At 41.0% G+C, this 26823-nt stretch overlaps 2 protein-coding genes across 2 annotated transcripts in view; one reads left to right on the top strand and one right to left on the bottom strand.

Moving 5' to 3' along the window:
• The window catches only part of CFAP61 (cilia and flagella associated protein 61), a 113243-nt gene extending 99316 nt beyond the window's left edge, over positions 1–13927 (bottom strand). The window contains exons 1-6 of the mRNA XM_072857652.1: positions 13790–13927; positions 11757–11907; positions 10467–10617; positions 7715–7791; positions 6710–6777; positions 5351–5477 (exon numbers count right to left, since the gene is read on the bottom strand). Of these exons, the coding sequence (XP_072713753.1) occupies positions 5351–5477; positions 6710–6777; positions 7715–7791; positions 10467–10617; positions 11757–11899 (566 nt within the window). The 5' untranslated portion in view covers positions 11900–11907; positions 13790–13927. The remainder of the gene's footprint in view (positions 1–5350; positions 5478–6709; positions 6778–7714; positions 7792–10466; positions 10618–11756; positions 11908–13789) is intronic.
• On the top strand, positions 13878–26438 carry CRNKL1 (crooked neck pre-mRNA splicing factor 1). Its single transcript, XM_072857653.1, has 14 exons — positions 13878–14065; positions 14550–14702; positions 16316–16407; positions 16535–16693; positions 17033–17199; positions 17723–17901; positions 18555–18725; positions 19414–19605; positions 20381–20440; positions 21593–21673; positions 24071–24310; positions 24712–24813; positions 25393–25641; positions 26189–26438. The coding sequence occupies exons 1-14, from the start codon at positions 14018–14020 to the stop codon at positions 26354–26356; spliced, it is 2061 nt and encodes a 686-aa protein (XP_072713754.1). The 5' UTR covers positions 13878–14017; the 3' UTR covers positions 26357–26438.
• The last annotated feature ends 385 nt before the right edge of the window (positions 26439–26823 follow it).

Consider the following 26823-nt stretch of genomic DNA (forward strand, 5'->3'; position numbering starts at 1 on the left):
AATAAGAAGATGAAACCACTTTTTTATTTATCTATCTGAAAAATGCAAGAATTAAGTGGTCCAACCAACAATTCTGCAACTAAAAAAAGTGGTGAGAAAAGTGGGGCTGTGATGGGCCGTCAGAAGGCATGACTTTTACTACTGGACTGTGGAGTTAAGAAAACCCTTTCTCCTCAGGGCCGTAAGTAGACTGCTACTGAACATGCTTTTGGTTATCTCAGTTATCACACACACAAACACGCAAGGAGAAAGACGAGCCCCATAGGATAAAGGAATTAAACCAAGAAGAGTAAACAATGCACTTCATCAAACACAGGAATACATTTGTGCTTACTGAAAGAAACAGAGACCACCACAACCGGCTCCTTTGAAACAACAGGTTGCATCCTTCAGCTACAGAGCGCTCAGCAGACTAACCTGCGACGGACAACTGCCTTGGGAGGGTCAGCGCGAGCCCCTCACCTCCACCTTCTGCAAGCAGCGGGCTGCACCCTCCTCTCTGGAGTACGCATCATCTTGGTAACCACCTCTCTAGCACTCGGAGTCTGACCCTTTTTAGAAGCCTGTCGAGGCCCTCTTTCCTCACGTGTAGCTGCGACCGGCAGATTCAAAAGCAGGCAGACCTGCTGCCGCCTCCGAGGGCCGCAGCCCCTCACGCCGGCCGAACCCCGCCGTGAGCTGTCCGCAGGCCGCCCCTCAGGCTCCCGCCGCCGGCGGCTCTCTCCTGCCCTCTAGCGGCCGCGGGCCGCCAGCGCCCGGGGGCTGCGGCTGCGGCATGCGGGCCCCGGCTGGCAAAGGGCGGGCCCGGCGGCTCCCGGGAAGTGCGAAGCGTTCCCGCCCTGCGGAGGCCGCGCGGGTCGCCCGAGGCCTGGAAGGGTGGTAGCGGTTCGGATAATAGCAGGCTAGTAATGCGGTGTCCTAACGGTCCCCTGCGTCTGCGCCCCAACACCCCTAAGGCTCCCGCAGCCGTGGCTGATCCCTCACAAGGTGACTACAGTTTTACATACCCATTACTCCATACTGTCATTAGTCTCTGACTGGAATATCCTTTCCTCTAGCTCCCTACAATAAGATGTCAATAGAAAAACATTTTTAAATAGTTCTCTCTTCTTTACAAGTGTTACATATTGTAGAAACATGTTTCTGAAGAGAATTATCAGGAATGATTATTAACACTTCCCTCAGTTTTCGGAAAACTTGTGTTCTGTTCAGGCTCCTATTGCTCAAGTTTGTATGTGCTCGTATCTAAATACTTGTACCTATAATTTGGAAATCTTAGTTCTGCATATGCAGCAATTCAGAAAAACAAGATAAATCCACTTCTCATTTCCACTCTTTACATGTTTCTGGATTTGGAAGAAGCCTTAAAGTTAACACAACTGGGCCAAAAAGTTTTATTTCTAACTTTATCAAACATGGTCTGAGTTTCTAAGTCCTGGCCGACTCTAGCATAAGACTGAAGGACAATTTAGGGGGTGTCTAGATGGTTTTTGCTGCTCCTACACACCAGAATGAATGTGACCTTCTGGGTAAGATTACCCCCCTACTAGGGGCCGGTGACCCCTTTTATTTTGACGTTGTTCCTGCTTTTTTGTTCTCAGGCCATCTGTCTGAAAGCTCTCTCGCTCCTTACTCTCGCTGCTCCCATTGCTCAGCACAGCCCGGCGACAAGGCCCGGAGCACCCCTCCACCCCGACCTCTCTCTGCCGAGGTCAGTCCGGCGGGCTGTCGGGGCAGGATGGACAGCAAGGGAGCCACTGCAGCCTGGAGTCATATCCGTCACATACGCCTTACCAACGGCCTTTTAGCAGGGTGACTAAGTGCTGAACTTGTGACCCTCAGGATGTCCCAGTCACAGTACTGCTCCCTCTGCCAGGAGTTTTAAATAACGTAATTCTTTTTGTGAAGGGCAGTCGCCAGATTCTTTCATACAGTTTTTAAGTTAAGAAAGCCACCTTGAGAAACCAGGAGAGATGAATATCATCACTGGCCCCTCAAAGCTGAAAACAGCTGCCAGGGGTGACAAATTTCCAAGCCCTGCACTTTTTCATTCTTTTCCACTGTGTAAGTGAGAGTCTTCATTGCAATAAGTTATACAAAAAGAAAAGAGTATGGAAAAATATAACACACCATCAATTACTTGTCTGTAGAATGAATTCAAAAGATGCAACTAAAATGAAGTTACAAGAACAATGAAACCATGTAAAAACTTCTAGTAATCCACGCTCTTTATATCTCAAACCAAAATAGTAGTCTTCCTCTTCTTCGCAGGCAGTACGTCAAGGGAAAAGCTGCAGTAAGGTTTTCTATTACCAGAATTTCACTACTTCAACACAATTAATCAGTATAGCAAATTTCGTCATGTGTTATGAAGCCTCAAACAAACCAAACTAATTTAGGGGTAAAGGAATGAGACTGTACACCAACTGAAACCTGTTGTTTGACTGGGATAGGTAACGTGCACACACCATCTCCAAACGGAACGTTTTGCCGATTGCTCCAAGTCCGTTACAGCATTCTGCTCTGTAAAACACAACATGACAAGGCCACACATCAAGATGCAGATGGCAATTCTGCCGGCCTGTGGTACATAGAGACTGACCTCGTGATAGTCAGTGGGGCTCCACATAAGCCCATTCATCTCCCTGCACACCAGAAACTGTAGGAACAGAACTATTTTTGATTTCTGCAATCCTCCACTAGCACCATAGTCTTTAAAAAAAAAACCCAAAAGCAACAAAACAAAACACAATAGATTTTTAATATAAAAATACTACAAAATTCCTAGGCTGTGAGAACAAGCACAATAAAGGCATTCCACAGAGCTGCAAATTTGTGAGCTCTTACATATATGGTACAAAACAAAGAATGACAGGATCTAAAGACGAGGTATCAGCAAGAAACTTAAATATAAAAGCTTAGTGGACTATGTTCTGGCACACTACAGATTTATTTCACATTATAAAGGTCAGATGGAGAATAACTTCAAAATTAATGGTCAAGCAAAGTATCAGTTTCTTTTTCCCCCCTCTATAAGCAAGGGAAGAGGGAACAGAGATTACCCTAATCTCCTATCATTGACCCAGAACGTGTTGCTAGGCAGGTGGCTGGGGACAACTTTCATAGATAAGTCTCTAAAGGGCTCCACAGAACGTTACTATGGATGCCAGTGAAGTACAAAGGTGAACACAGACGAAAAGGAAAGGCAAAGCGTCTACTGCAAACATAATTTACCTTACTCGGAGAATCTATTGATAGACAATATTAAAGTATGAGTTTTATATCACCAGATACCGTGTAATTTAAGAAAAAACAAGTTTCCTGGTTAGTTTTCTAATAATAATTAAAAAACCCACCAAACAAACTAAAGTAAATAATTTTATTATTCATAACAAACTACAGAAATCCCAGGCAAGATGGTGTCTCTTACGTGGAATATTGGTGTGGCCTACGTGACATTTCCAGTCATGTAAAAAATATTTCTATTGATAATATCCAATGGCCATCGAAAGAAAGAATTGATTCAAATTAAATAAAAACCAAACACAATAGTTGGAATCAAGACGTATAGAAAAACTTTAAATCAGGAATTAATTCACCTGCTGATAACTTCTTAGTATCAAGGTTCATTCACATACTGATAGATGGTAGACAACTCGACGGAAATACTCATAAAAAGCCTAAAAATTGTAGATCATTAATATGCAAATAATTTTGTAACATATTGAAATATCCAGACCTATAGCAGGATGGTGTGAAGTGGTCAAGTTCACGCCTCAGTCCTTTTTCTTAAAATGCTCAAAAGTCAAGCAACTGGATGTTGCAGACTGACTAAAACTATAGGATAAAGAGCACAATCTGCAGATTTGTTTCAGGCGTATTTGGTAAAATTAGATATGTGTAAAGCATCGCCCTGAGACACAGGCTTCTGTCAGAATCCAGTCCGAGATGTCAGCATGAATTAACCCATAAACAAACAGTTGTGGATTTACCAGGCAGAAAGATATGCCTAATGTGGCATTACCATCTGCTAGCACTGCTCAATACGGACCCCCCCCACACATCAGTATCATATGATATAGTGTCCCAGGGACGGGCTTGTCCCTGAACTTCAGCTTCCACTACAAGGACTAGAAATGCTAATTTAGTCATAATCCTGCTACATAACCACAGAGCAACACTTACATTTAGAATGAACAAAAGCAACTCCAGAATTAATCAGAATCAAATAAAATTATTACTTCATAAAACATTACCCTACACACACTCTTCCCACTGTGAAGAGGAAAACAAGTGAACCAAAAAGCGATAGATACTAGTTACATTTCAACCACACTACAGGGAAGCATCTACACAGCAATGACAGCATATATGGTCCAGCAATCTACACAGAAAAACATAAGGCCCCTTTGGGTCACAAACTCTGTGTTTCTCATTTACTGGGCACAACGCTGGCACAAGCACAGAATGCTGTGATTTGGCATAGGTAGCAGAATTCAAATGGCAGGAAAAAACAGAGTGGTAATAATCAATATACAGGTAGACATCGATAGGCAAGGCTGCTAGAGACACTTGCATCTCTGCTTGGTGTACACTGCAGGCAGCTGAGCAGAGAGGAAAGAAAAAATAATTCAGAGTAACTTTTTAAATGGCGTTTATGACTTGAATCCCAAAACAAGAGCAAGGCTGTGTTTAAGGCACATTCCGTGAGCATATCTTAAAGTCTTCGCTCCAAACTGCGTCCATTGAAACAGATGACATGATGGAAGGAAAAGGGTTACCCTGTTATTTTCTTAAGCTCTCTCAGCAACACTGAGGAGGCCTGCTCCCCTGAAACACAGTCAGAGTGAAGTGCTTATGCAGAAAAAATGGTACAAAAGATGAAAAAGGATTACTCGCCATGTCTGAAGGACTACTGGAAATAAGGATTCTCTGCTCTTATTTAATTCTTTTAGATAATAGGCCTTCCTATTTAGACTTTGCTCAGCTGGTCAGAATACGACATAACAAGAGAAAACTAAAAGTAAGTTGGAATATGCTCCAAGAGACCTGGAAACTACATGCACTCACTAAAATACACACCAATGCGATTAAGCCAGCAAATTCACAGAAGAAACATCACAGACAAAAAAGGTATTCTTCTAGATAGCAACCTAGTTTTACAAAAAATACAACTGATCTTGTGATGAAGTAGAATAAAAACAGCATAATCATAGAACTCCTTAGTTAGGTTATCACGGAAAATCATAGCAGTTTAACTAAGATACTGATGCTGTAAACCAAAAAAGAAAATTCTTCAATTAACCCAGACAGATCTGCTCATAGAAGTAGAAGGCATAAACTGCATTACCTTGCTTTGCGAACATACAGCTGTGGGTGATACCAATGTCTGGGGCACACAAGCAAGGTAAAGTTTGTATCCGCTACTGAACCTGGAGCGGTCATCATCTTTTCAAAGACATTTCCCATGTCTGGCTCTGTGAATGACAAAAATCTGTTAGGAGCAACAGAAAAACTCCATTATGTAAGCTTTTAAATTATCAGGAAACTGTTTGAGGAAAACAGAGTTTTGAACTTAAACCACAGATGGCGTAATGCTCTGTCTTTTAGGTTAAGCAATGAAGCTGAAATGACAGTAGTATAAACATGTGAAAGAATTGTTACTGGATTAATTTGTTAATTAATCCAGCACCCAAAACCTGAATAAGCTTCAAAGCAATCAGAAATTAGTAGGATCAAATCCCTATAGAAATACTAGTCTTATAACCAATACTATATGCTACTGGAGAGTCTCTTTGTCAGGACTCGTTCTGCTGAAGGAAAGTTGACATTTGTTGCTAGGGTAGGTTTGGCAAAAGCCCTTATTCAGGTACTGTTTTCTGTAGTTGACACACCACTACAGAGTTTTTTAGCATGACTTGGAACAAAGATGTCTAGAAATTGTCATATTAGAAGAGGTTCCAGTTCCCTTCAAGGAAAGCTCCAACCAAAAAACCAAACCAAAACAAAAAATCAGTCATTAAGTAGATGCTTGGTTTATTAGTCTGAATTCAGGACTGGAATTCCAAGTCAGATGCTGTTCTCTAATTAAGATGTGCATTCTCCATCTTTGTACCTCTCTCTAAAAGAAACAATCCTAGTTGCCTTCCATGTCTCCAGCACCCCTTCTGACCCTCACCAAAGTGTCCTCTCCCCATCTTGTACTCACTTGGCTAAATAAGAGGAAATACCTGATGAGACTGGTTCTGATGTATGGGCATGATGCCTGGCTGACATGTATGAATTTATGTGTGTGCTTGTGAAATATATATTCATGCCAAGTGGCCTATTAGTCATTGTCTCTCAAAGTACAAGCACTGATTTCAATCTCTTGACACTATGCAGCGAACAATCTTCACAAAACTTGCAGGAATTTATTTGTGAGATCTTTACTGCTGTTTGAAGTCCTATCTGTTTCTGGCAAATTTAAAGACTGCAGGAAATGGATAGACCGCTGAAGCGAACACATAACCACATAAACCTCTTTTACAAGGTAGGTCCATTAGAGGATACTTTAAGATTGTGTTTTCTGCATGTTTAGAAAATGATAACTGTTCTCAATATTTTAAAAAAAACCACAAAAGCACCCACCAACACAGTGCATATTAATGATAATGAGATTGGAGATTGTTCTCATTATTTTAAGGATAAAATAGCATTAAATTCTTACCTAAATTCTCATCAGCTGGTATGAAGACAAGTATAAACTGCAGTTCTGGTACTGTGATAAAAGCTCTCCTGGACAAATAACATAACTGTATTCAGTCTTTCATCATTACACCCATCAGTCAGATACAGCAGCTAGTCTTTTAATACACAACATTTTTTCTCCAGTGCCTTCATGAGTCCACATGGCTCAAGAATTAAAACATTTTATTTATGACAAATAAGATCATATGAAATTCATCTGGGCATTTTTTTTACTGTTGTGGTTTTTTTTCCTACCTTATTTCTCTCAATTTCCTAATCCTTAGATTTCAAACATCCTCCTTTTTATATCAGTTCCCCAGTGGTGAAAAAATTAACGATGCCAGATCTCTGCTGGCAGATCTCTGACCTGGCATCTGGATGAGCTGGCTTGACATGACAAAGTAACTGTAAATTCAACAGCAACAGCACCAAGTGCAATTCACTGTTTATGTAAGTATACTCTGAGTATACCAAATAACGGTATGAGCAATGGTTATATTTGAGTACTGAGCTAACACGGTAATATATTATGCTGTTTGTATTGTATCATTTGCAGCCTTACCACATAATCTGTAGCTAACAAACTATCAGTAGATTACCTGGGAACAAGTGTATTCCAGAAACTTCTACAGCTTTTTAAGCTTCCTGCTCAGTCATGCGCTTTGATTTTTACAAGTAGAAATTTAAGAAAAGACAAATCAATCTGCCTTGCAACTGCAGTACTGTGGAAAATTACAGCAAAAATACAGCTAAACCTTAACACTGTTAGAGAAGCGTACTTGGAACTGTGACAGCTTGGTTTCAAAGCCAACAGTGCACATTGGATTAACACAAGGTTATGTTTTATTACCTTGCAAGACTGTTTAGAGAGATATTTAATTTTGATCCAGTGATCACCTTAAGGCATTTTTAAATTCCATAGCCTCTCCAAATGATGGTAGGAGAGTGCACATGCTTCACTACAGAAAGTTACATATGAACTCACCTAACAATTTCTTGGGAACATCCGGCTGCATATTCTTCTTTTGCCACAAAAAGATGCATGAACAACGTGTTCAAAGGCTACAAAATGAGGAATGAAAATCTAAACACCATGCAGCTGATATTTATTAAGTCAACCTAAGTATTAATATGCACATTTATTTCCAATATATATGATCTGCACTCAAAATGAGTAGCTAAAATATAAATATACAAATATAAGTAATTCAAAGCATGTGTGGATAAAGTTATGTGATTAAAGGGCTTTTTTTATATCACGATTTGTGCTTCTGTAATATTTTTTATTTACACTCAAGCTTACTATTGTTTGACTACAATATACATACATGGTTTCATATTTAACAGTAGTAATTCCAGACTAACAACATTTTAATTTAACCACAATAATTAACAACGAAATCTTAACAACATTTAATTTAACATTTGGCTGATAAAGACAATTCTTTCTAGGTTTAAAAAATCCCAGCAGCTCGCATACTTCTCATACTCCTAAAATGGTTTTTCTTTAAAAGAAGTAAGAAAAATTACAAAGTCTTAAGATTACATCATTAGACACATTTAAGTATCCAGGCAGAAACAGGGCAGACTAAAAGTCATCTTTATCGTTTATGCTTCCAGTTAACCTGGAAAACACTAGCAAAGGAAAACCCTTGTGCTGGAATGAAAAGTGCTATTAATTCAGCTGTTTTCACTTGCATATTAATTTCAAGTGCTGAGTCAATGAAATACCTGTAGATGAAATATTTCTACAAAAAAATACTTTAAATGGGAAAACTTGGTCTTCCAAATAGTTTAATATTCAACTAAAATGTCATGGCTAGAGTCACCAATACCTTTCAGCAACTTTAAAGCAAGAATGATTTTAATAGAGGTTACAGTATATGGACCAGCGTAAAGACAACAGGCTATTGTAATGAAGAAACATCAAAAGCCATTTCTAAAAAATCAGACTTTTCTTTTTTGTTTGTTTGTTTAAATGCAAATGAAAACGGAAGAACAACAAAAAAGAATGTTTTGTTCTTGAGGTCCAAGAGGAGGCCCAGGAGGCAAGGTGTGGCCTGTAACTGTTTCTGAATAGTGATGGTAACCAGGCAATCCTGTAAAGCATCTTCACTAATTAAATTCTGCACAAGTCAATTCCTAATTTAGACCTTTAAGCTATCTTATCATTTCTGTGCTCTAGGAAAAAGACTCATCAACTAGATTTTAAGAAATTCTAGTTTCAGAAGATCTCAATTTTCTAAAGCACATCTGCATGGATTTAACCAACGATCTCATCTAGTTATAACTCAGAATAGGTTCAGTTGTTTTGTCAGTGCAGAAGCATAAAACGTACTGAATATTCTGTACATATTTTAGAAAATAATCTCCGTTCTAGAAAAAGGAGAGTTCTTCTGCTCCTTGTCAATGTTCCAAAGTACCTTTCACTCCTGTTCATGAGTAGTAATTCCTAACAGGCTCAAGCTTTTTTTTTTTTTTTTTTTTTTTGTCTTTTCTCTTTGTATGCTCCTGCACTCTGAAGTCAGCTGCAGCTTTGCTGCACGAGATATTGTCAAGCAGGCTGCCTGAGGAAGAGCTTGCAGAACTGACAGCATAGCATAACCCAACAGGAGCAGCTGCAGCTGAACAGTGAATGAAGTGGTTGTGCCTGCAATATGCCTGTACACAAAGTACTGTTCAAGTGACAAAGAAAACAGATTACAAGAAAATTACATGGGGTTTTTTTCTATGCTCCCTTTGACTGTAATAATTTTGTTTCTTTTATCGGCACATAACATTTTCAAATACAATTGCTGTATTAGTCAGTTTTTGTGCAAGCCATTGCTTAATATCACCCAGAACAACATTGGAAAACTGATGAACAAACGGTCTAGAGATAATTTCAGTACTGCCAATACCTTATTCTGGCATGTGCTGCCTAGCTTGTGAGAGTGTTTATGGTTAACATCTTCCATCTTTCTCAACAATCACAGGATCTAGTTCCTAGCTGGACTGAATGATGGGCAGCATTTGAATCCTGAACTTCTAAGTGCCTATTTCTAGTCCATAATTCCTAAGAGTAATACATAAACTTGACTGAGGAGCCTGTATGAAAACTGGCACCACACAGAACAGAGTGCAGCAATCTCCACACCAGCACCAAACAAGCTTACTCCAGAACCAAGATGCTCATGTCAGCATGGTCCTTCCACCCAGTGTAAGTCACCATCCTTCAAGCAGAGGTACACTCCCTATCCCTTTTTGTTTCTCTGAAGCCATTAAATTTGCATTCAGTTCTGTAAAATAGCAAAACTTTATCCCAAAAGGTGAGAAATTAGGATTCCTGTTCACTTACAGTGAGAAGGACCTTAGAGCAAGGACTCCACCGCCCAGGTAAATGTTCTGTTAGATAACACCAGAGCTGGACAGGTTTTTGAATGAAAAATATTGGTGGCAGCTGTGATTCCCACTGCTCTCAGCACTAGCACAATGCATCAGATGTGCTGCACGTCTGGCAAAGAGAGGACATGCGCTCCCTAACTGCCCTCCTTACAGTTACCTTCAGTTACTGTAGTGGCAAAGGCACAGGTACTCATGAACTTCTGAGCACCTGAGGGTTTAGTAAGGAGTCTGATGATCACCTTCTTCAGCCTGAATGCCTCAAATCTACCTAAAATAGATTTTAGATGCCTACACATATTTTTCATACCTGAGCCTTAAATGAAAACTCAACTAAAATCACACAATTTACTTACAGTGCATTTATTGTTAATGTAGTTTTCCTGTAAGAATGATTCCCAGTCAGACTGATCAGTGATATTCCAATTTGGATAGTCCAGAAAGACAGCGTGGGCTATAACTTCATTCTTCCCATTGCAGAGTGTCAAAGCAAGATTTGATTTTTCTCTGTGAAAACAATTTAAGTTTGCAGAAGTTGAAGAAACTTCACAAAGAAAAGTGACTGACTGTTAACTCAGCCTGTTAGAATAGCAAAATTAACCGTGTTCAAAAGTGCTCCCAGGATCGGGCCTCAATAAAACTCCATTGCCCATATCCTAAGTTGACATTATTGCTTCAATTCCAAATATTTATTTAGTGTATTCTGACATTATAACAATTCATGTGATTTTTTAAATCCTCAATTACTATGAATTTGATATGCAAGACTTAAATGCTCCCTTTTCTTTGCATGTTCCTTCATAAAAGCTATCTGGGGAAAAAAATAGCCGGTATCTGAGACATTTGCCATTAAGTCAAGTGGAAAAAAACTAAGCGACCCATCAGCATTTCACACAGCCCGTCTCTGCTGCTCATCACTGCACAGAAAGGTGAAGCGCAGAAGGTTCATCACTATCTCCAGTGATGAAGATGTGGTAACAGAAAACTTCTACAGCCACCCATTTCCACTAAGGACATTGCCATGCAAGCAGCTAGGATACAGATGTCAAAACATGGAGAATATTAGGTATCTTGGGGGCATGAAAAGCAGAGGAACATTGAAACATATTTTATGGCAGATAGAGGCTGTCTCCCAAGATAGAATAAAGAGAGGCAAAAAAATAACCAATTCCTTTCGTTAAGGGGAAACTGGAAGAGAAGGAAAAGATTTAGACATACACAGGAAAAGAAAACAGAATGGTTGTGGCCACAAAGCGATTAAAAACCCTAGTCCCTGCCCCTCTACTTCCATCACTCCCCAACAGGCAAAATGATTCTGTTAGATGGAGCAGACAGCAGACATTGGAATCTGATGGTTTCATCAGGTATTATTCAAAACTATTTCTTCTGAACTTTTATAGAAAGGAAGCTAGTATAGAGTCAAATCTCGTCCACCATGCTGGCAGCAGTGATCCAACTTTGCACAAAGTCATGCATGTGTGACGCAGAGAGGAGATGCAAGCAGATTTTCTTTCCCTTTTTGTGAAAAGTCATCATGCCACACCATGTAAGGCTCATAATGTTTTCTGACGTTTTAAATGTAACATAATTTCTTGAAGTTTCCTGCAAGAAAGGTAATATAATGTCCGTTAAATACTGTTACTTACAAAAGGTACATGACATCAATCCTTCCAAAAACCACTTCTGTAAAACGGCTGAAGAGGCCGATAATATCTGAAACATCATGTGATTCTGTTCTTCTGGCACTGACCACTTCTGTATTTCCTCTTGAAGAAGTTATTGTAGTCATCTTACAGACTGCAACAAGAAAGAAAGAAAACATTGCTGTTCTGGCAGATCCCGCTGCAATCCATTGTTCAACGTAGTTACTTGCAATGGATTTTCATATAAACTGTGAAGAAGTGTGATTCGGATGGATTTCAGTGCCTAGTTCCTGTAGACCTCTACAAAAATACATACTGCCTGGATATACATACAGCATGCAAACAGTGCACAAGTGGAAATACAGCAGGCAATCATCCCTATTGTATGTATTCTACATGCTACACAGGAAATAAATGTTTTTAATAGGCTACAAATTGCTTTTATATTTATTCATTTATAGGCATTTGCATGCTATCTATCAGAACAGTGCCCATCATCAATAATTTCAAACTTAATAGCCTTAAGTCTACAGGGTTGGGAGGATCAGCTGCAAACAATCAATGTAAGAATGCCCTGGCAATTAAACAGCAATTTCAGGTGAGTTAAGTGTACTTTGTTCAAAACAGCTCCTCAATTTTTTTTTTTAAGTCAACAGCAATGCTTAAATTTCAGAAGGAATTGAAAGCTCTGTAGCTTCCCTGCCCAGAAGAAAAATGTTTTTGTCATTCCACGTTCACAGAATTTGCCAGGTCCAAGCAATTTATTGACATGCCAATTTCAGAACATACAGGGGCAACAGGCATTCAGACCATCTGTGACTATCAACTAACAGTTCATTTATCTCTCAGCTGTGTTGCTACTCAATATCGTAGCCTGTTGTCATACAATCAAGAATTAGGCATGTAAAACAAATTGACCAAACACAACAACTTTCTGCGATTTCTTAAATATACCTGTGCAAAATATAGCAATACTAACTCAAAAAAAAAAAGCCTCAATAACCAGCATACCTAGACTAGCAGAACACTTTTACCCATCTACCAAACACAACAGCCATTTCTAACATTGGCTCCAAACCCAGATGTGATGCCCAATTATTAGGCCCCGCAGATCCCAACTAAAACGGGATAACAAAGGAAACCCTGAATTTTATACCTTTTAAATACAGAGAAAGTCATGCGTACGGCTCCATCTTTCACACACAGTCAAGATACTGTTATAGGTGACACCACAGGTCTCAGTCACCAAACATATGTTAGCGAAGAGGTCCCTGCACCAACCTGAGGCAAAATGTCCTCCACAGGTTTTAACACGCACGCTTAGCAAACAGAATTGCGGTTATGTAGAACGAGCTAGCTAGGCTAGAGTGTACTTGTTACTGAGTATCACAATAACATCTACAAGGAAAAAAAATATACTAGCTTGTGTAGGAAACTTCCCAAACTTCTTAAGTTGTAAGATACATATATATATATATTCTTCCTAGTGGAGTGGAAGGCAACTATACCCAGGGCTAAATGACAGGTGATTCTTAAAATGATCAAAGAAAAAGGCCACATAATTCACTTACACATTTCATTAAGTAACTGCACACTGGGAGACTACTAAAATAGTTGGTTATTTTTTATTAATGTCAACTCCATACATCAAAATAAACAGGGACTGTAAAGCCTAGACGGCCCGAGGGAAGGCTCGAAGGTCTAAGAACCGGGCAGCGCGCTCTCACCTGACAGGAGCGAAAGCGGCGCGGGCAGTGCGGGCGGGACAGGCGCTTAACGCCCACACGACGAACACCTCTCGCGCCACGCGCCGGCAGCACGGCCCCTGCTCCACCGCGAAAGGCACACCGAGCGCCCCGCCGGCCGCCACGCCCCGGCCCCGGCCCCGGCCGCCCGGCCCCGGCCGCCGGCCCGCAGCCCCCACAGGCGGGCGAAGCCCGCGAACCCCGCCCCGCCCGCCGAGCCGCCAGGGGGCGCCGTCTAGGGCACGGGGAGCCGCTGGGGGTGGGGGACAGCCGGCTGCGCCGGGCACTCACCTGCCTCCCGCTGCGGCGGGGAGCCCCTTTCCCCGGCGCTGCCGGAGCGGCGCGGCGCGGCCAGGGACTGACGGACGGACCGGCCGGCCCCCGCCCCGCTCCGCTCCGCTCCGCGCCTCGCCTCGCTGCCGGCGTCGGGACGCGCCGCCGTTACTCCGGCAACGACGCGCGCCGGCGTTGCGTGAGGTGAGAGGTGACGGGGCGGGGCTAGCACGGAGAGGCGGCAAGATGGCGTCTACGGCGGCCGGGAAGCAGCGGATCCCCAAAGTGGCCAAGGTGCGCGGGAGGAGGCGGCGGGCCCGCGGCGGGGGGTGGTGGTGGTGGTGGTGGTCGGGGCGGCGGGCGCCCGCCCTTGCCGGGCCCTGGTCCTCGGAGCAGCGCCGGGCGCCCTGGAGCGGCCTGGCCCCGCGGCTCCCCGCGGCCTTCGGGAAGCGGGTGAAGCGCCCGGTGATCCTCAGGGTCGCGCAGCGATGCTGAAACGCGGCGCGGAACGCGGCTGGTTGCGGCCCTGGCTCCTCCGGTTGTGCAGCCGCCCCTCCCCGCGGCCTCAGAAAGTTTTGCTTCTCGTCGTGTCCCGGGCGGGAGCCGCGTCGGCTGGCGCTGGCGATGAGGTCCCTGTCCGCCGCGGGGGTCTCCGGGTCCCTCCTCGGTAAACACTGAACGTAGCAAGCCACCGGAGTGAATTAATCGTGATTAACGGGGCATTTTTCAGTTTTGCATTAGAAGGAGAAAACGTGAATCAAGCCTGCTTACTTTACAGGTGAAAAATAAAGCACCTGCAGAAGTTCAGATCACAGCAGAACAGCTTCTAAGAGAAGCAAAAGAGAGGGAACTCGAACTTCTTCCTCCACCTCCGCAACAGAAGATCACAGATGTTGAAGAGCTAAATGACTATAAGCTCCGGAAAAGGAAGGTAAAGGAAAAAACCCAGTCTTGGTGGTTGTATAAAGCACTAAAATTTTAATGGTTTTTAACTTAAACAAGATGTAGTCTGTATTACTTGTGGATAGTCCAGCTGAATAGCAATTCTTAAAAAAACCTACATTTTTCATAGAAAATGCCACTTTCATGCAAAAATTGTGAGTTAAATGTGTTGTTCAACATAAGATTTGGTAGTATACAACATCTCCCATGTGACCACGTTCAGTATGTTCAGAGCATTGCAGGGGTAATTACATACATGGTTTATATGCAGTTTCTTCATCACCGCTGGTATCTGGCCAGTCAGCATGACAGAACATGAGCAAGCTCTACAGTAATGCTGCTGTTTTTTCTACCTCAACTGTTTAAAAACCACAGTGTGCTTGCAAGTGGTATTTCTGTTCTGTCTAATTATGGTATTACTTAGCACACTTTAGAACACAACTGTCTACACTAATCATAGTTATGTTTGAGGATTGTCTTGAAACTTGACCATTTTGCATGTGAGGCTTCAGGTATAAGTTTTTCTTCTTTATTCAAAAGAATTGCTTTGCTTGTCCAAACTTATCTATGGTTTTGTTCTGCTTTTTCTTTGATAATTGCTGTCCTGGATCAGCAAAGCAGGCATATCCCTAACAGGGAACTCTAAATTCAAACTCTAAATTCGAGCACTCAGCAGTTTTTTTAGATACAGGCAGCATAAACGAGGGCTATCATTCCGTGAAGCATATATGCATACATTCAGAACTGGTGACTGTTGTAGCACAACACGGCATCCCTGTACTCAGCCCTGAGTGGGTGTTTGTTTCCCTCCTTACCATAGTGGCTAGGACTCCTCGTGAAGACTTTGGGCCTTACTGTGCTAGGTGCTGGTATACCTCACTCAGGCACGTGCAGAGCAACTGGAGTCAGATGATCAACACCACAGCACTGCAAAAACAACGTTTGATGTTATCTTTTTTCACCTCTCATATGAATGGTAGTAACGAGCCACCACATTAACTGTGTTAAACCATGTTTAGCCACATGTTAGATACCCATAGCATTGATCCCAACAACAGCCAAACGCGAGACTGAAGATGCCCTCACCATTGCACTGAGCAGTGAAATTTGTCTAGCACATTTGATGCCAGCATATTAAACCCAGGGAATAAGAATAAGACATCTTGCTTTAAAGAAAAAGTTTAGAGCAATGATATATACAGGTCAAAGTGAATAAACTTGTGCTGGTGCATCCAAGTATATTCAGGGTTGTCTGCAATGACTGGATTCCATCTGTCCGGGTAATGTTGCTACTGAAGCATTAAGCAGGAGATTAAAAAAAAGTAAGATTTTAGTGCTGTCAGTTATTATTCCATCAGTATTTCAGGTATCAGGTTGCAGGAACTTGAGTTTAGTCCTATTCTGTATAATGATCTATGCTTTTAGCTTTTCTGTTATGCAATTTTTAGGAAGTGTTGTACTGAGTACAATTTGTTACTACATCTGCATGGGTGTGAGACATTTGGAATTCATTCCAATAATAATAATATTCCATAAGCCATTTATAACAAGATTGGTCTGCACAGGGGTATTTCTTACTTACAGAAATAATTTTCTCCTCAGACTTTTGAAGATAACATAAGAAAAAACAGAACCGTTATCAGTAACTGGATAAAGTACGCACAATGGGAGGAAAGCCTAAAAGAAATACAGAGGTAATTATACTGCAGCTGCAGACATCTTATAAACCTTTTCTCTTATAAACCTTTTAAGACACATGTTGACAAACACCATCAAAGTCTTGGAGGCACATTATATACACAACTTCTCTTTGCTTTCCAGAGCCCGTTCCATTTACGAGCGTGCTTTAGATGTAGACTACAGAAATGTCACACTCTGGCTGAAATATGCAGAAATGGAAATGAAGAACCGCCAGGTTAATCATGCCCGAAACATTTGGGATCGAGCCATTACCACCCTCCCCAGGGTGAACCAGTTCTGGTACGTTTGCAGAGAATGGAGCATTGCTTCTACCCCCAAAGACTGCCGATTGCTTGTCTATTTTGGTATAATGCAAAAGTCTTCAGACTAGTCTGAAAAAAAGAGGAAGGCTTAAGTTTTGGAAAGGTTTTGTACTTTTCAAGTGGTAAGAGTACTGGGAGAGAAGGATGTTTGTGTGCCTGCATGCTGCCAATCACAGCAGTACCTAAAGGCATTTCCAGGGTGCGAGTGGGGAATAGATGAAGAAATCTCAGTAACGCTCTTAATTAAGCACTCAAAACATCCTTGTAATTTATGTGTTTACTATGTGATTGTAAAAACTTGATCTCGTTTTCTAAGGTATAAGTATACTTACATGGAAGAGATGTTGGGGAACGTTGCTGGATCACGTCAGGTGTTTGAACGTTGGATGGAGTGGCAACCAGAGGAGCAAGCTTGGCATTCCTACATTAACTTTGAGCTGAGATACAAGGAGGTGGACAGGGCGCGTACCATTTATGAGAGATATATCCTTTTTGGTGTAGTGCGACATCTGCCCAAGTTTAGGCCTGCATTCTTCATTTCTTTCTTACCTATTCCACCTCCAGCTACATCCCTGTGCTCCTCTTTACTGTGGTGTGTTGGGAGTAAGCCACCATGCTGAGAGACAGCAGTAGGTATTAAAAGCATGTTTAGTATATACCTCCACATTCAGTTAAGTGTATGTACATCCTGCCACAACAGCGTATATTTAACAGCACTCATGCTTCCAGCTTTTTTGCAGTCATCTGTTTCAGATTTCTCCTCCTTAAACTGCTCCCTGACCCTTGCCCGATTTTTATCCCTTTTTAAATTTTCTTTTAAGTTCTCAGTAAGGCACAAAGCCTTTGCATGCTTACAGCTCTTTTGTGTCGTCTTCCCAGCTGCATTTTTTGCATATGCCATCCTGGGGAGTTGTTTCATATAGCCCATGACCCTGTAGTCACTGGAAAGCATGCAGTTTGAAGTGTCCAATTCAACCACACCGCTGTTTCTTTAACATAGCTCTACTTGTTATTGTTCATCCTGATGTTAAGAACTGGATCAAGTATGCCCGCTTTGAAGAGAAGCACAGTTACTTTGCTCATGCAAGGAAAGTATACGAGAGGGCAGTGGAGTTCTTTGGAGAAGAGCATATGGATGAGCACTTGTATGTGGCTTTCGCAAAATTTGAGGAGAATCAGAAAGAAGTAAGACCTTCTTGATAATACGTCAGACTAATACCAACCACCTCCACAAGATTTCTTTTTGAATATCAAACTCAAGGCCACTTAACGTTCACTGCAATACTTGTGTTTTTCAGTGCCTTATGAGATACTGTTATTGTAGTCTGAGTTAAGGAGACAATTTTTTGCTTAGCTTCTGTTTGCCTTTCGGTGACATCAAGGAAATATGTTCTAAGAAAGGTGGGCACCAAATCTGCCAAGCCTGAGAACACTGTCATCGGATCAAATACGTATCCTCAGATTTGTAAGTTTCTGAGAGGTTGTAGGCCTGCATGATAAAAAACTGAATTAGCCATGTTTTTCCCAGACGGTCTCTTTAAAGTGCCCAGGCCATTAAGGAATTGAACCTAAAACCACAACCTCCTAAAAATATTTTAAATATTCCAAATCCAAACCAAATGAACAAGAGATGGTGGGTTTTGGTATTTACAGAAATTTTTTTTTTCCCCTCAAAGTTTACTCTTCAGGGACATCTGTGTTAGTCCCATCCTAAAACAATCCTTTACATTCTGTGATTCTGTATTCTATTAAATATTGCCAAAAGCTCATTGAGAAGTTGTGGGGGAGGACAGAAGCTGCTTTGTAAATATTACTCAAGTGATATTTATTATTTTCAGTTTGAAAGAGTAAGGGTGATCTACAAGTACGCCTTGGATAGAATTCCAAAACAGGAGGCCCAAAATCTCTTCAAGAATTACACCATCTTTGAGAAGAAGTTTGGAGACAGAAGGGGAATTGAAGACATCATTGTCAGCAAGAGGAGATTCCAGTATGAAGAGGAAGTAAAGGTATGTATTACAAATATCCTCTGGGCTCACCGTACATCCAGCTGCTGCTTAAGGTACATGAGTGTCTCATGATATGAGGGCTGACGAGTTTTATGTTACCCTTGATACTCAGTCTAAGAAATTACCAAGAGAACACTGTTCTTTTTGGAGGCAGAATTCCATCCATGGGGGAGAGAATGATACTTGCATTCATTGCTTTTTGTTTCTGCATTCTAACGTAAAGTGTGGAGCCAAAGTTTTTGATTGAACTCAAAGCTCAGTACCCTTCACAGTCATCTAAGGGATTAATGCAGTTTAGCTTGTAACTTTCTTCTTTGCATCTGTTGTGCCATAACTGTTACAGGACACCTCACCTGTGTGTAAACACCTTTTTGTGAGAAAACAGGTGTGCCACACCGATCTACTACTCACTGAATACTGCATATTTCATAATTTCCTTTTCCCTTCTCACAGTTCAGTTTGTTTGCCTTCACTTAGAAAATGTGTGTAGGTAGAATAAAAAAATAGACACACTTTAGCCCAAAAGCTCTAGCTTAAGCATACCTGAGACCAACAGTTTTCATTAATATTCCAATGATCTATTTTAAAGAAGAAATTCTGAATAATAAGTGTAAGTAAAGGAACAGGGTCTGTTATTTGTAGTTACTGAAGTTGCTTTCCCATTTCCCTGCTCCCATCTTTCTGTAAGGCAAATCCACATAATTATGATGCATGGTTTGACTACCTGAGGTTAGTTGAAAGTGACGCAGATGCCGAGACGGTCCGAGAAGTGTATGAAAGAGCCATCGCCAATGTTCCCCCAATTCAAGAGAAAAGACACTGGAAAAGATACATCTATCTTTGGATTAACTATGCATTATATGAAGAGCTGGAGGCAAAGGCAAGTAGTAAGAACTGAGGGTTTTTTTCTTTCCTTCCCAAGTATTCTCCTTATATTAAATAGCTACAGATATTTTAATATTAAAAATGAGAACTAAAAATACTATGTCTTACTTGTTTTGTGTAACTAGCTACAGGGTTTGTTATTTAAGTAAGGGTTTTATGGGTTTTTTTTCCCTTCCATGCATAGGGGGAAAAATATTTCAGTTTCACCCCAATTCATCCAGAAATATGCTGATAATAAAAGCAGAAGTAGGTCTTTCTAGCCCCATCTGAATTACCTATTCCAGGCTGTTCAACCTGAACTTGTGAAATAGTTTTATATTTAACAAAACTATTTGTGAAGTTGTTTTGTGAAACAGTCAAATTCTTGCTATAGTGGTCTTTTGAGGCTATGTAAATATTTCTTCTGTTATCAGTCATGTAACATTATAGCTGCTCTTTATTTCTTAAAATAGTAGTGCAGTATACCTATTCAGTGTCTGTTAAAGGAAAAAAATACTTTTTTTTCCCAAAATAGGGACAGTCCTGGTTTTGTTGTCCAATTCTTAGTGTTGAATCTTGTTTTGAAAAGATGACTCTTACTGATTCTCATAAGTTACCACCTTTGAATTGTGCACACTAAGTGGACAAATACACTTGTATCTTAAGTATACGTGGCTCTAAGCAACTTGACTTAAAAATACTGTTCTGTAATTTTGCAGTCATTGCACAATTCACAAACACAGTGTAATCTTAGCAGCAAACAAAGTATTTAATTTTGCCTGTTCTTGCAGGATGCAGAGCGAACCAGACAGGTGTATCAGGCATGCGTCGAGCTCATTCCCCACAAGAAGGTATGGCTCCTCCAGCAGTTTGCATTGAGTCTTGGATTAAAATTCCCAAGATAAGAGCCTTTATTTTTCTTTCCCCCCAAGGTTCAGGTATGTAAGCAGCTCCAAATGGCTACTAGCACATTCGCAAAGACTCTGCTCAGGACTTCAAATATTCCTTCTAGTTTCTCATCATGTCTATCTTCCAAAACTGATAGGGTTTTTTTTCCCAAGCTAAAGTGTTAGATGGCTGTAATTTGCATTATCAATGGGAAATAGCAGGCCACATACTGATGTCAGATCCTCATACAGATGCAATGCAAGGGTTTCTCTAGTATTTTCAAATTACTAAGCATGCTCTAAGAAGCTGAAATAACACATAGTCAGAGGATATCCAGTGCTATTAAGCAGTAGGGAACAACTCTTATCTATTCTGTACTTACTTGTGTTCCTTCTCAGGGTAGTCCTTTTATAGCTGCTCTCAGCCTAGTCACCTGCAGTCTCAGCAGAGTACTTATTGCTCTGTTTTATATGGGGTTACCACCTTTTATAGCAACTGTTTCTAATTGTTTGCACGGTCCCAGCTGAGGGAGGTGCATTTGATAAACCATCTTTCAGGTGTGTATTGGCCATTACAATCAGTCTTCAAGACTGATTTTTTGTTTCTGTGTTTTTTTCGCCAGTGAGCTTTAACTAAAATATCCACATGGCCAAACCCTTAAAACAATTAATCAGCATTGCCCGGGAATGTCAAGAAATCTTAGTTCAGGTACTTCCTTTTCTAGTTTGTTGTTAATCATGTCATCTGAGTATCAGCTGTCTAGCTTAGGATTAATCTGTAATTATTAGGAGTTGATTATCTGTTAATTGATTCAGGGATAGCTGCTCTTTTTCCAATCAATTGATTGGTTAATGAGCCATTTTCTTTGTTTGAGAAGACTTCTGTCCTGGCGATTTTTGCTTTCATCCATGGTGGAGTATATTCTCATGTTCTAGAGAGGTTGTTTTGGGCTATGAACTCTCAACTTTTTGGCATGAAAACACTGAGATCAAATGCAATTAACTGTAGCAGCAGTAACATCTTGTATAGACAGAGTAATAATTTTTTTAAAGAACGTATGCAGTATTATTTACTAAGCTTCCAGCCTAAGCATCACATTGTTCTTTTTCTTTCAGTTTACATTTGCCAAAATATGGCTGCTGTATGCACAATTTGAAATACGCCAGAAAAATCTTCCGCTTGCCAGAAGAGCTTTGGTAAGCTTTTGTTAATTCCATAATTGACTTTACTAACTAATAGTAACAAGAGATGGCATTAAAAGATCTTAAATTGTCCTTTATAAATTGCTGGTTTAATCCACTTAAATAAAGCATCCGAGCAGTCTGCAGGGACCAGTATTTACTGTCATGTATGATTTAAAAAGAAGTGTAGCTTGATATGATGAATTAGCCATGAGCAGAAATGAAGGCAGCTTTCTTGTTTCAGCTGACAAAACACACATCTGAATGCAAGAGTACCCAAATCAGCTTAGTGCACTTGGAAATTTTTAACTGCTGCTGATTTGTTTAAATGATACTTGTACTGACAATAGCGTTTTAAAAAGCATTTTGAAGAAATAGGAGTTTTTGATTCTCAGAAATTAAAACCTGCCGAATAGAGCGTTTTGAGTCCCAGCTACCAGGTTGCTGATAGAAGCAATCGTGGGGAGCTTGGGCAGGCTCAAGAGCTTCTGCACGAGTTCACTATATGAGCATCAGCATGTCAGAGAACAAGGGAGTACATTTTGGCAGCAAAATCTTCTGAAATAAAAAACTTTCTTTCCCTTCAGTTCAGATATTCTAAATAAGCTCAGTGCTAGCATTAGGAATTTTGAGAGAAAGCTAATGTTGGTAACAGATGAGGTGGTTTGACTTTAAAGAGGAAACTGATGGGGTTTCCACCAAACCCATGGCACAGCAGTGATAGCGTAAATGTGGATGGCCTTCGGTAGCTGACACTGGACCAAGTCTGCCCCCAGTGTGCTAGTAAAGCTTTGTCTCTTGAGCTGGACTCCTGCCCATGACCAGAAAAAATGAAGCGGAGGGGTTAAGTCCCCTGTGAGACTGTTACTGTCTCCCTGCAGGAGAAGACAACCATCTGTCCTGAAGCGTGCTGCTGTTCTAGCTTGGCTTAAGATAGCATCGCTCAACATTACCGTAGTCACCAGTCAGCACCCTGCTTGTGGCTGCCTGGGTTTTTTAGGGGCAGATGTCGTGGTAGATTCTGGAAAGGGTGCTTTGGCCTGTCTAGAAATATAAAGTTTCCTCAGTTTCTTTTAGGATTCTCTTTTGTTGGTCTTTTTCCCTGTTCTTGTTTAATTTCTTTGACAGACTTTTTTTTTAGTATGTCACCTTTTTCTTATTTTGGAAACCAGATTTTGCTGCTGCAGCTGTAATACTTCTTTGGACTGGACCCAGATTTGGCAAGCAGTTTCTTTCTTTCTTTCTTTTGCAATTAGTTGACTTTGAACCACCTCTTTGGCAAGAAGCCTTGCTCCTGTCCTGAGGTGAGGGTCCCACACTGTCACCATGCAGAAGGTCCAGCTCCTGATGCTGAAGCTGTCATCAGCATGCAGACAGCACCTTGCTCTGCCTTATTTTCACTGGCTGCAGATGGTTTGTGGATTCTTTGTTTTCCCAGGGTCTGAGAGATGCTGGGACTTGGAGACAGGAGAGCAGCTGGAGCCTATGCCGCTTAAGAAAATAGTAATGGGGGGGGAAGAACTGAGCATATTTTGACATAGAAAAGGCATTTGTAGAGCTGGAGGGCCATAATGGTAACCAAATGGATATTTCCAAGTGGTGGATTTCCTCCATTTTTAATAAGTACCAACATAGTCAATGTGTAGAAAAGTTGTGCAGGAGAATCGTAGTAAGGGAATTTGATCTCAAATTACTTAATTCACATTAGCTTGAGGGAACAGAGGCTGCAGTGCTTAACAACTAATACTTGTCTACAGAAGTGACTCAAAGAGTGAAGCTCACTACGTACCTGCCTCAGATAGGCCCATTTTTAACTCTTGCTTTAAAAGATTCCCAAATTAAGAATTGGAAACTGCTTTCTCACAGCTTGGCACCGTGTCTTAGGACAGGCAGTTTTCTTCAAATGCTGAAGCATATCAAAAAGGAAATATTTTTTTAAAACATTATTCTCCATCTATCCATTACCGTAAGTCAGCAGGCAGGGAGCATGGACAATTCTCTATGCGCTGGTGAATAGCAGTGGTGGTCCAGGAGACAGTTTCTCTTGATATAATTTGTTTTATAAGATACTTGGGAACTGCTTACCTGGAAGACTGGTACAGACCGGTACTATGCTTTCTTCAGCTTTTGATCCAAGATGAAGTGTTCATTTGATGAGCCAGGGTGAGTTTCAACTAATACTTCATGGGGAATCCATGTTATGTGGAAGGTTTTCTGCTTTCAGAGTTTTTGTTGATGTTTATGGATGCACGCTCATTTTGCAAACATTGGTTGGATTTCATACTGGCCCTGACCAGAGCTCAAAATGAATTTTAGTTAAAATACTGGAGAGTAAACAGATCTTTAGAAAATAGAGTGGGTTTTTTTCCTTGCTAGATCTTTAAGTGGTTTTTGGGTTTTTTTGCTTAACAGGGGACATCCATAGGTAAATGTCCAAAAAACAAACTGTTTAAAGGTTATATTGAGTTGGAGTTACAATTGCGAGAATTTGATCGTTGCCGAAAGCTGTATGAAAAATTCCTGGAGTTTGCACCGGAAAACTGCACATCATGGATTAAATTTGCTGAACTAGAGACCATTCTCGGCGATATTGATAGAGCCCGTGCAATATATGAGTTGGCTATTGGCCAGCCCCGGCTAGACATGCCAGAGGTAAGGGGGTAGATGAACTTTACAGTTGGCACAATTTCCAGGTATTTATTACACCGTGTGGCTAATTAAAATGTAAATAATCTACCAGCTTGAACAGAACTGCTTACTGTAGTGGCTTAGCCTGTGTCTCACTAATTTAGCATCTGTTTCTTAGCAGGGTACGCAGGACTATAAAACCCATGATAAAACGTGGAGGGAGAAACATGCTTACAGGAGTAAGCTCAGTGGATTATGTACATAAGATTTGATATTGCTTAGCTGTAATCCTAGCTTGTACGGTCAATTAATACTCAGATCTCTGAAACTTTTTTCAGAGGAATTTCACATTTATCCATGCTCCTCCTCTTCCCCCCCACCCCTCCAGTGTGCTGTGAACATAAGGAGAGACTTCTCTTTTGCAGGTTCTTTGGAAATCCTACATTGACTTTGAAATTGAGCAAGAAGAGTATGAGAAAACAAGAAATCTTTACCGCAGATTACTTCAGCGGACACAGCATGTTAAGGTATGTATGGGTGCCTAGAACACAGAATTGGTCTTGAATCTGGACCATGGATGGAAACCCTTGACTGCTTTGATTGTCTGGCTTTTTCAAATCAACAGCGACCCTGTTCAGTACCATGTCTGTGCCATGAAAAGGGGAAAGACATTTCTAAATTACATATAACAACAGGCATATCTTACATGAAAGAAGGCTTTGCAGCAGGTTTCCAAGCAGCCCTCTTCCTGCTGAGTAGCTTTGGAATTTTAGTTGCAAAAACGTTGCAAGGAAAAAGTAGTTGTGGTTTTTCCTATGTAGTTTGGTGCTGTCGTCTGACTAAATTCAGATGCATTTATCATGACCCATAACAACTGCAAGAAATTTGTCATCGTGGCTTACATGAATATTCTGTCTTGCCAAAACGAGGCAAATCTCACACGTGTGAAACAAACATGAATTTTCTAGGTATTTGCTTATGAAACGGTACTTGAGACTTGCATTGACATTTGCTTTTTTGGCTGCTTTGGTTTTTTTAAACTATTGCTTAGCTATCAGACTTCAGAATGGAGGTTTCAGCTTGGTTTTCACTTGCTTTCACCACAGGTATGGATCAGCTTTGCACAGTTTGAGCTATCTGCAGGGAGGGAGGAGAGCTTGTCAAGATGCCGGCAGATCTACGAAGAGGCTAATAAGGCAATGCGAAACTGTGAGGAGAAAGAGGAGAGAGTCATGCTTCTGGAATCCTGGAGAAACTTTGAAGAGGAGTTTGGAACCGATACCACTAAAGAGAGGATAGATAAACTTATGCCTGAAAAAATAAAGAAGAGGAGAAAACTGCAAGCTGAAGATGGGGTAAGAGGAAAAATTACGCCAGCAGTCACTTTGACTCCTTGGTGGCTTTATCCTGGGGTCTGGTACACAAAACAAAGTCGGCTATGATGGATGCTGTAACTGCATCCAAATTTTTCTGCAGTAATTGGAAAAAAGCATTGGCCAGAAACACACGCTGCTGAGCTCCTTGCTCTTCAGCAGGCTGGGTGGGCAGTTGACTCAGAGGGAAATACTCCTACCAAACGCTTAGGCCACCTTTACTTTAAACTCTTATCATACACAAATCAAAACAGCTTTAGGTAGCACTATGCAAATGGTGTTTGTTTCTTAACTTTGTTTGGGAAGCTGTAGCCAGGCTGTTCATCAAATCTGCCTGCTCATTACGCACAGCAGAAGTAGTACTGTCTTACACCCATTCGGCTCATTGGTTTCAGCTGCCATGGGTGGTCTAACAAACATTGATTTTAATTTTATCTCACTGTTATGCTTATTAGAAGCACCTTCTAATAGCTAACATTAACATGCAAATGAAACTTGCTTTGTGTTGTGGTTTTTTTTTTTTCCCTAGTCTGATGCTGGCTGGGAGGAATACTATGATTATATTTTCCCAGAAGATACTGCCAATCAGCCTAATCTCAAACTACTTGCTATGGCTAAACTCTGGAAGAAACAGCAACAGGAGAGCGAAGCTGCAGCAATGGATCCAGACAAAGACATTGATGAAAGCCAGTCTTAATACATTGCCTTTCCCCGCCCCTTTTCTTGGGCATTGTACAGTATTTTCATTGGTGACAAATAAATGTATTTCAAGAGTTTTACTATTATTGACTTGAGACGGTTTTTGTTTGGAAAAAAAGCACCATATTGGAGTCGATTCCCTTTAATAGTCTGTTGATTTCCAGCAATTAAAAGGAAAGGTCATGGGGCAAGTGCAGGAGTCTGCAGCTATTACCAGTGATCTGAGAACTGGAAGAACTGGACAGCAGCTTTGTTTTTAGCACAAGACCCACTGTTCTAAGGCTCCTACAAACTATCACAGTACTGCTTAAGGATATTAACGTGCCAAGACAGCAGATCTACTTTCTTTAATGAGAGATGTCTCTAACCATTCCTGATTGATTTTTTTTTTTCCCCCAGTAATTCTGTAAAATATGTATTGATCATGAGGATAGTTGAAAACAATCAATCCTATTGACTGCAACC

This window comes from Ciconia boyciana, chromosome 3 (assembly GCF_034638445.1).
Source record: "Ciconia boyciana chromosome 3, ASM3463844v1, whole genome shotgun sequence".
NCBI classification, from domain to species: domain Eukaryota; kingdom Metazoa; phylum Chordata; class Aves; order Ciconiiformes; family Ciconiidae; genus Ciconia; species Ciconia boyciana.